At 36.1% G+C, this 11,419-nt stretch overlaps 1 protein-coding gene across 3 annotated transcripts in view; it reads right to left on the bottom strand.

Annotated features, from left to right (window-relative positions):
• Positions 1 to 1,845: 1,845 nt before the first annotated feature.
• LOC144453778 (uncharacterized) overlaps positions 1,846 to 11,419 on the bottom strand; it is an 88,562-nt gene continuing 78,988 nt past the window's right edge. For all 3 annotated transcript variants that reach the window (XM_078145130.1, XM_078145132.1, XM_078145131.1), the window contains one exon: positions 1,846 to 2,385. Coding sequence is in view for 1 of the 3 variants with exons in the window: in XM_078145132.1 (XP_078001258.1) it covers positions 2,381 to 2,385 (5 nt within the window). In the remaining 2 variants the exon portion in view is untranslated. The remainder of the gene's footprint in view (positions 2,386 to 11,419) is intronic.

Here is an 11,419-nt window from a genome sequence, read left to right as displayed (position 1 = left end):
CCTTACCCCACGAATTTTGTGTACAATAACAGCCACAGACGTTATTGAAGTTTAAATCCATATACGAGGCTGTGATTATGAATGTATGATATGATATGGTGTTCCTTGACAGAGGCTGCTGTCACATGGTATATATAACTTTATTACTATTGCTATAGATCCATTGTATAACAATTTTACATTTTATTTTTATTTTTTTAAAAACATCAACATTTTGCATATTCAAAAGCCAATTTTCAAATTTTGCTCTATAACCACCATTCATTTCTGAATATCATAATCTGTCTTTTCAATGTTTACTTTCATCGCCCATTAACTTAAATATTGATTAATCTTTGTAAGTTTACAACACACTCCGCAACAATGGCAACATCATCTGCATATAGCGAAATCCTACTTGACAGTCAGATATGGGTGTTTGTGCTGCAAAGCGTTTAAAAAAATTCTGAGAAAAGAAAATACTGAACTGATGTTATTATTAACTATACAAAGTCTCTTTTACTATGAAAGCGTTTTTATTCAATCCACTGCCATGAAAACAAGTTAATTCCATGTACAATATACATCTTTAATCTAACTACTTCCATATCCATCACCATCACTAACTTCGATGCACCACCATCACTATCACCACTGTCACAGTGATTGCTCTGTTCATCATAATCGTTTTGATTGTCAATGTTGTCGCTTTCATTATAATCATCATCATCATCAAAATCATCACTTTTGACATCATCAATGTCTTCATCATCATCATCATCATCATCATCATCATCATCATCATCATCATCATCATCATCATCATTATTATAAGTGTGCCTGAAATGATCATGTATTTTTATTTTGGCATCCTTAGTTACATACTCTAGATTAAAACTAGTTTTTATGTATCTCATATCATATTTTGGCATTGCTGCCACACTTTCAACATCAATACTATCCACATCTACTAGTATTGCTGTATGGTTTGAAGCAAAGCTCTGCAGAAGTCTTGTCCTTTATTGTTGAGTCTTTCTCTACTTCCGTTTCTTACACTTGTAGCAGGATCTTATTTATAAAGAGTGCTCTCTTGGCAGTTAGGCGAGGTATCCAACCACCTTTAGGATGTTCCCATTTCATGGCTTCTTGACTTCAGCAACAGATTTACTGGGTGAAGGAACATCGCGCGATTTCTCTATTCAACTTGGGCATTTAGGAATATATGTTCCTGTACTTGCGGACCAAACTGAACGGAATATTATCGGCGATATAAATGTCAAAACCGTACTACAATTGCCTAACCATTTAACATTATTTCAACCAATGCTTATGATTGGTAGGCCTGCTTCCCACATGTCCCGTACACGTATGCTGGCTTTCAATACGGTGTAACCATTTCTTACTTATGATGGTCCGTGATGCCTTGATATTCCATACAAAGTTGTGTTAAATCCATGGTTTGAACTTTCTTGGCTACATTCCTTCTTCCCTTTGTGATGACTGAGCTGTATGATACGTCGTATCTTACAGACAAAGTTGTAACGCACCTCTTTGTAATCGATCAAGATTAAGGTGAGATGTCACTCACATGAGGGAGTAAACGAAACATGAAAAGGTAGTTCTTTTTGTCATTTCAATCTTGGCAAATGTTTCATAGAATTGTTCATCGACATGAATGCGTCTTAATATTACAAGACGCGACTTGTACAGTTGCCGCAAAACATTTCTGTTGTATTACGACGAACTTTCACAATCATAAATGCAAACTCGATATTTGTGCATAAGGAGAACTATTTTATTTGCTTGTAAACTTTTACACCACATTTAATAGAATAGTACATAGTCATCATCATCATCATCATCATCATCATCATCATCATTCGTCCGTGGATGGATGAACCACAGTTTCATCAATCTATATCCTCATGAACTGACAACACACTGGTCACTTACATTTCATTTTACAAAAAGTTAAATACATGTATTTGAGTTCAATTGAATATTTATATGTATGCCACGAATAATAAATAAGTGCACACAACATATCAGCAAAATTTGTTTCCGAACCAAACCGTTCCAGTTATTCATAGATTGATCCTCTACGGGTCTGGGCGGTACTGTATATCATTGTATACAAGGCTTGGTTTGTAATAATGCTAATTGTTTGATATGTTCAAAGTATTATTTATTTCTTGTAACACTAATTTTAGATTAATTGTTCGTAAAAAACAGGAAATCACGAACAGAATGGTCCGAACAGTTATTACTAAGTTTAAAACTATGTTCGAAAGGAAAATAATTCTCGATATTCAACGGCTGTGTTTTTTATACCTGTACGATTTAAAGGTGTCTGTCAAATCTTCCAAGCTGAGAGGGATTGGTCTGTCTGCTGATGGTGAACTCAACCTGAAATGCAGAAAGAGTAAAGAAACTGATTCGTACAGACAGATGTCCATCTTTATGAAGGATTATCAATTACACATAACCTCCATCGCAACATTTTCTTCACACTTCAACTTGATGGGAGCCAATCCGAATAATTAATATTACTGTTGATTGCATTATAATTTATAGTATGGAGGTTTTGCGAACACTTCAGTACAGTAGACACTACTGCATGGAGTCTACACCATAGCACGAACGTGCAGTTGTGGAAAGTCCTTTACACGTATATATAAAGTACCAACTGTAATATACTATAGAACGCCAACAGTGTCGTATATGGAAGTCTTCCAATATGCGTATATCTCTCTTCAATATACATATATCATTTATCAATATACATATGTCACACTTCCATATACGTATATCTCGCTTCAATGTACATATATCACTCGCATTATACACTTATTTATAGACTAATTCAAAAGAATTACTTATTACACACACACGCGCGCGCACACACACACACACACACATATATATATATATATATATATATATGGAGCCGAGATTTGCGAACGAGTGGGTACTATTGCATCGCAGTACTCTAAAGACCATGTAGGTCTATACAGGGATGACGGTTTAGCTGGTTTCCACAAAATATCGGGTAACAAGGCAGAACAGATTTAAAAAAACACCACAAAGATCTTCAATGACATCGGTCTGAAAATAACCATCGAAGCTAACCTGAAAATTGTAAATTACCTCGATATCGTATTAGACCTTTCCAGTGGAAAATATTACCCATACAGAAAACCAAATGACAACCCAGTCTACATCAATCCACAGTCAAATCACCAACCGGTTATCATCAAGCATCTCCTAGCAGCCATAAATAGAAGACTGTGTGGCAGCACCCCTTTATGATGACGCACTCAAAGCAAGTGGCTATAAAGACAACCTTGCTTACACAGATAGAATTGACACCATCAATTTTCCTCCAACTTCTTGGGCGTCACTTCCCTAAGGAACACAAGTTACATAAAATTTTCAAAGGGAATGTGAAAGTGAGCTACAGTTGTATGAATAACATGGCTTCTATCATCAAAGCTCACAATAATATGATCCTTAAACGCGGAAACGAAGCTCCCATAGGGACATGCAACTGTCGTGACAAATCAACTTGCCCGCTTGATGGGAAATGCCAATCAGACAATATCGTCTACAGCGCCCAGGTCAAAATAAACAACAGAGAATACCAACTCCTACATTGGCTCAACAGAAAACAGCTTCAAAACGCGTTACGGCAACCACAAGTGTTCTTTCGCCAATAACAAATTTGGAAATTGTACTGAACTTTCAAAGTGTGTCTGGAAAATAAAGGAGTCGGGCCACCAGTATTCCATCAACTGGGCTATCATTGCCCATGCAGCCGCCTACTCTAATGCAACAAAAAGGTGCAACCTGTGTCTTACGGAGAAGATGTTTATCATCAGTGCGAATAAAGTGGGGCTCCTCAATAAACGATCAACACAGATTTCAAAGTATATATATATATATATATATATATATATATATATATATATATATATATATATATATATATATATATATATATATATATATATATATATATATATACAGTAAAACTCCAATTATCCGAACTCCGATTATCCGAATTGTTCGGTCATCCGAACCGCTGTCATGTCTCCCAAAATTTTCTATTGTTTCTTCGACCCATTGTTTTCATCACCACGCAAACACGGGCGATTCTGTGATCACTGTAACAACGCATTGCCTGCTGTCTTTTGTCTTTCGTCGGCTTATCTTCTGTGTTTCCTTTATACATGAGTTAACATACATACAATTGTTACAATTCAATTCCAGTGTCTAATTTACTTCAAAGTAAGAGTGTGAAGTGACTAATGAATGGTCAGATCGACGTGTGGGCCGAAGTGTGAATTAAAGTGTGAATAACAACTTGATCTGAAAGGTCTTTTTCATGTAAGTTAGAACAATTGATTGCAAGGAAAATGATAAAAATGAAACGTTCCGCAGAAAAGCAAAAAAAAACGGGAAGATCACACAAACCATATCTTTGTCAGAAAGCCGCTGATCGGCGGCAAAGTCATCACAACATAAAATGTAGGTGTCCTTTCATGTCGGAACGACAAATACTCTCACGATGGCCACCAGTTACGAACCCAAGCTGTGAAATTTCTTTTCAACACACACTATAAATTCAGACGATTTTGCGAAAAATGCTCACTCGAAAACCAAACACTGATTGAACACAACTCTACGAAACTGCCCTTCTCTCACACCTCTCTCTTCAATGCACATATATTTATTATTATTATTATTATTATTATTATTATTATTATTATTATTATTATTATTATACATATGTCACTCTTCCATGACCGATTGGCTAAATTATTTCATATTTAAAGACAGTCCATCAGTCTTGCAATATTATATATAGTGTCATTTTTACCTCCCGTAAGGGTATGTGAGGTATTAAAAGGGGGATATCTGGCTGTGTGTCTGTCAGGCGTCTGTCTGTGTGTGTGTGTGTGTGTGTGTGTGTGTGTCTGTCTGTCTGTCTGTCTGTCTGTCTGTCTGTCTGTCTGTGTCACCATTTTCTTAAATATGGCTGGCTCAATTATAATGAAATTTAGTACCTATAATGTTTGGGGTAATGGCCAGACCTGATTAGTTTTTGAGCGAGATCTGTTTATGTTAATTAGGGAAATTCGGGAAAAATGAAATCAACTAATTAAGCAATATCCTAAGACTGCATACTTCAATGTCAATATAATTTAGTATATTAGTTAAACATAAAAACATACATTTGTCCTGTAAAATTTGTTGATGTACCTTACAGCGTTAATGAATAATTTACATAATTAATTATTTTTGGTAATTAAGCTATATCTTAAGACTGCATACTTCAATTTCAATACAATTTAGTACATACGTTAAACATAACAGAGTGCATATCTCCTATAAAGTTGTTGATTTACCTTACAGTGTTAATAACTAATTTGCATGATTAATGATTTTCGGTAATCAAAATATATCATAAGAATGCATACTTGAATTTCAATATCATTTAGTACATACGTTAACCACAACAAAGCGGATATGTCCTATAAAATTTGTTGATATAGCCTTACAGTTTTCATGAAATATTTGCATAATTAATGATTAGGCTACGCTGTATCTTAAAAATGCAAGCTTCAAATTTTGTATAATATGGTACATATATCAACCATAATAATACGCACCTGTCCTATGAAGTTTGTTGCTACCACATTTACCTTTAATGAGTATTTTGAATAGTGAACGATATTCAGTAATTAAGCAGTATCATGCACTCTTCAAATTCCGTATAATTTGGCACATACATTGACCTAAGAAAACACACTTGTCCAAAAAAGCCTGTTACCGTAGTGTTTTAGTTTAATGAGTTATTTGCATAATTAGTGATTCCCTTACAGGAGGCATTCAGGTTAAATCTGGTTACTAGTGTTATGTTATGTTATGAGTCTGTCTGTCTGTGGACATGATATCTCAAAAACTACTTTACTGATTCTAATGAAACGTGTTACACACCTTCCATATGCTAAACCCAAGGACTGACTGGATTTTGGTAAACCTGGAATGGAGAACAATTCCTCATTTGCATAATTAATGTTTTTAAGTCATTAGGATATATCTTAACAATGCAAACTTCAAATTCAATATAATTTGGCATATACATTAAACATAACATCACATATGTACCATAAAGGTTGTTGATGTAGCTTATAGTTTTAATGAATAATTTGCATAATTAATGACATTTGGTCATTAGGCTATATCTTAAGAGTGGAAGCTTCAAATCCATAAAATTTGACACACACATCAACCATCACCAAGCACACATAAAGCCTGTTGATATAGCTTGTAGTTTTAATGATTACTTTACATAATTAATTATTTTCGGTAATTGTACTTTAGCTTAAGAATGCATACTTATAATTTGGTACATACATGAACTCAAAACAAAGCGCACATATCCTGTACAGCCTGTTGGCATATTTTTTTTATTTTTGATGAATAATGTGCATAATTTTAAGTAATTAGGCTATATCTTAGTAAGAAACAATGTGTGAAGGAACAGACACCTATGGTTTGCCCTTACAAAACTGCATCTGTCACTAGAGCTGGGTGCTAAAAGAACACAATTGAAGATTTATATATATATATATATATATATATATATATATATATATATATATATATATATATATATATATATATATATTGACAACATATGTATATTGAAAAGAGATATATGTATACTGATAGACTACCATATAAGACACTGTTGGCTTTCCATAGTAATACAAAGTATACATACTCTGTACACGTAGATTCTATGCGTCTCAAAGTCTATTTCTTTTTCTGTTGTTGACAATATGCTGCACAGCACAGTCTTTGCGTTCGTAAAATGTTATTGTGTTTGTCAGTCAAGGAGTGTGTCGGTATCGAACAATGAATCTCCACACTATTTTGCAAAGAGCTGTGTAATTAGTAGTGAAAGTTTGCAGCTGTACTTATTACGACGGAAGTTAAAAAGTCAGCCTTGATTGATATTTTAATCTCTACTTTTCAACTATATTGTTCCTATTCGTAATAACAGTTTGACTGTTTCCAAAGATGTAAAGACCGGAACCAGAAATGTCGATCAATGTATTGTGTGAACTGAGAGATGCAGCTGTGAAATTCTCTTTCTGCTTCATGACATATTGTTATAAAATTAATGTACAACATGGGTTTTTATTATAATAGTTTCTTCTATAGGATCACTGATATCCGATATGGCTTAATCGCTAAAAATATTTCCTATTATTATAGACTATGTTATTACTATATAATGATCTGGTCCTTTCAAAAACTGAAGGGATAGAACGTGTAGAACGTGGGGGGGGGGGGGGTTAGTAACACAATGCTATTCTGGTTTTGTGCTACCTGCAATCAATTCCATTAACACGGTATGGTATCTCACACAAGTGGTATGCATCCTATGGTGGTCTTGAAAGGAAATTCGAACGAATACCCACCATTTGGGAGCCTTCAGTATTTACAAGGGAGTAGGGCCGGGGGAAATCAGGCCTGGGCTATTGTGTAAAATGTGACCCTCCCAGATACTGTCGTACTAAAAAGGTGGCCCACCCTCAATTTCCTTTCTTTAAAATATGGCCATCCCCTTGTAAAAAATTTCAAAACATGGTTTAAAGGCTATTTGATGATATGGCCAGATGTTGTGATACCTAATCATAACCCTAAGCCATAATATAAGACAACACAGGGTTGTAATGATGGTTACAATGATGCTATAGTAAACGTGAAACATGTTTTGAGAACCCCATACCCATAGTTAGTAACAATGTAACGAAGTAGTATTGAAAATAAGGTTTTTCGACCGTTTTTATATAAGCTTTCTCAACCCCTAAAAAAGCCAATCAGCCTAACTTGCATGTCTGTTTTTGAAATCAATTTATGTTAATCACAACTAAATTCAGTTGACTCAGTTCAACATCCTACATTTATAAAGCACCACACATTGTAAAAACCAAATTCCTTTCACGTATAGTCATTATGCCGTCGGGTAAACAATGAAATGGCTTTGTAAAGAAAGTCATGATATCACACACTGCCCTACTTCCCACACATTAAGATAAGTATGTCGTTGCATGTATAACTGTGCTACCCTCAGCTGTATACAACTAATATCATAAAACAAGCACATTCAAAGGATTTAATTGTTTTTAAAGTAATGGGATGTGTCATTACATATGTACAGTTATTATATTTACACTTATTTAAGCTGTATATATTTATATATAGTATTTATATGAAAAATAGCTAGCTTTGTACTCTCACTGTACAAAGAGTTTTCATTGTAAAGAATTCATATATAACCTTAAGCACTCCCTACAAACATTGGCACTAGTGTCAATCCCCGGGAAGCCCACATGATCAATCTCTCTGTGCTCATAAAAGCTCTCTGATCTTCATAAAAAGAATTAATTAACTGAAAGCGTAAGGAAAAAACCTTCCAAAAACAGATACATTAACAAATGTGTGAGGGAGAGAAGCATGGGGATCAAATACTTGTGGGAGAACAAAAAAATGACAAAAAAGAGCATACAGAGAGGCAGGTTTTGCTAATTGTTTTGATACCCAATTAATTATTTTTGCAAAGCTTTTGCATTCGTCTGGTCTGTATAATTACTGGAGATGATTTTAGATCAGATGAACCTCTATTAATATACATATATACATCGGTGTCATTTCTCAGGTGGAAGAAAGAATACTCATTCATATGATACTGAGAGGTTGCTAACCCTGCTTTTCGGAATATATTAACATTCAACCCATTTGAAGACGCGAGAGTATCATAATTCTGAGAAAGGGTGGGTATGTTCTGGTACTCAGAGTTAAGCAACCCACCTGGGTTTACAATGAGGACATGCCAATTGCTCCTCCGAAGCTTGCACCACTCTATTTCAATTGTTTACTCCGATGCAGAAACTTTTGGATGTTAGTATTGAACATTCTCAATAACTCTGTATGATGGATCTACAAGCATATGTTTTCAATAATGGAGCAACATACCAAACTAGTGCAGCCTACCCGGCCCAACATCCAAGTGTCCAGAGCACAAGGAAATTTCCAAACCGAGTTTCCTGATGTGTTTCAAATGTCATCCTATGCAGAAAAGGCAAAACTAGGATAATTTCATGGTTTGGTGTGCAACGACAGGACAATGTTGCAGGCGTTGGACAGACCCTCTCATGCGGTCCCTATATTCCTTCCATGTGTACTATCAGGTTCGCATAGTCCTTGACAAAACACAGGCTCCACTGCCCCAAGATCAGGCCTGGGCAGCCTTTGACAACCCATACGATCGTCGGGCCTACGAGCCCATATGCCTTCCCAACCAGTTTGCCCAGAGCTCGTCCATGTGCCCGTAGATGTTTTTTCACCCATTCCTTGAGACCTCCTTTATCTGGTGGCCTGGGGGCATTGGTGTGTTATTACCACCCGAAGTCAAGCCAAGCACCAGAGTAGAGATGGCCATCCAAATCGCAGTCAGGATGGAGACAATAGTGATCCCCTGCTCCCAAAAGAGGGTGTGGATGCACTCAGCAAGCATTGTGTCCTCATTGAGGATTCAGTTGATGGTCTCTTGGATTCACTGAATCTATGAGTGAAGAATGTCTCCAGTTACTGAGGCCGCTTCCATGCAAGTGCTTCACTTCCAAATTCCGAAGGCACTCGATGCAGTGTAGGGCAAACTCATCTTCAGCCTCGTCAATGTTTCACCTCTCAAAGATAATGTCTTTGTCAAGCTCTGACAATTTGGCCAGGTATTGGTCAGCTCACCTTGGATTGTTTGCAAGGCCTTGTCAAGCCCCATGAGTTTGCAGAGATTTTGTGGTGGCTTATGCATGGTACCAAATATCTCGTCAATTTTGGCATCCATGAAGGTTTGTAAGTGCTGTTGCTAGTGGGATGTATCAGCTTCCTTGAAGCGGATGACAAAGGGTAATGTCCAACCAGAGGGTTTATTTCAACTTTGTTAACCACCCACCCTGATCCATTTCTCTAGGGGCTCATGGATATTTGTGAATGTTTTTTCAAGCACCCCATCAATCTAATGAACCTTCAAGATGGTCTCTTGCTTGTGGCAAAGTAATGGGTCTGTGAATTCTTTATTATCATTAGGGTTGCCTTTCTGCAGCTGTATCTTGAAAGTCAGTTGGAACTTTATCCCTCTGAGGTTTTGGATCTCTTCTACCAGTTTCTGGTGGATTAGGGAGTGTACACCTTCTATGAAGGCTCGGGGTCTGCACTGAGTTTGTGCCCCACGGGAATATCTATCTGCCACCCTCTGAGAAATTACCCACAGCGTTTGCCTGAAGGTGAGGTCCTCTCATTATTTTTAATGGCCCATTCTTACTGATGGGGACAACACTCTGGAGAAACCCTGCCTGCTGTTAAAACGGCAGTTCTGCAAGCAGATTGTTAATGGTCTGCTTCTTCATGTATGATTTAATCGAAAAAGTGTAATAAAATTGAAGTTGAAGTTAATGGCTGTCATATGGTGGTATACCCACATTCTTTCTTTGTAATTTCTATATTGACTCTTAAGGCACTCTTTTTATCAGATAGTTTCAGATTTGCATTTATTATACTCAACACCACAGGCATAGCTTTAATTAGTTATTTGCATATTTTGGTAATTAGATCTGTGAAAACTCTATGTTTTGACGTGCTAATTTGAATATTTACGAAATGTTCTAGGAATGTTTCACATTGCATGCTGTGGCCTTAAATAGACCACATCTTACTGAAGAATTCGCCAAGATAAATTGATATGATATCTTCACTGTTCAATCTCAATCAATGTTGACAATCTTTGTACTTCGCTAATTTAGGAGCATTTTTGCACAGGCGCGTTTCTGTTAGTTGTGTAAGAGTAAGTTCATGAAAAGGTCATCGATCAAACCAGGTCAGCTTCAACTTCCGGGTCAAATCATCCGCTTTCTTGTGTTTTATGGAACATTATTGAACGGGCATTTTTTTTCTTTTATGATCATTTAAAGCACATAGGAATTCATCTTTTTTTTGAAAATTGTAAACTTTCTGCATGGTCCGTATTAAGGAAATATAAGCGGAAAACTGGATCAAAATTTCTGGGTATCAAGTTTGCTTCATCAAATCACCGTAAAATCAGTATTCCTAAAAAAAATCATAAATTGATTGACTGGCACGAGAGAAGAGCTGTAAGTTGTGGTGTACGATTTTACAGTATCTAAATGGTGGACTTTAGTGAAGGTTATGGGAGTTGAAATTACGCCAAACTCAACTTTTGTAGAAGTGGCTATGCACAATATGTCGGCTGTAGTTCCAAAGCTGCGTTTTATTGATGTAATAATTAATGATAACTAATGGACATACAGTGTCATGTCTGGTAGCACAGAATTTTGCTTTTCGACAA

Source organism: Glandiceps talaboti, chromosome 2 (assembly GCF_964340395.1).
Source record: "Glandiceps talaboti chromosome 2, keGlaTala1.1, whole genome shotgun sequence".
In the NCBI taxonomy this organism is placed as follows: domain Eukaryota; kingdom Metazoa; phylum Hemichordata; class Enteropneusta; family Spengelidae; genus Glandiceps; species Glandiceps talaboti.
This window is presented reverse-complemented; position numbering and strand designations above follow the sequence as displayed.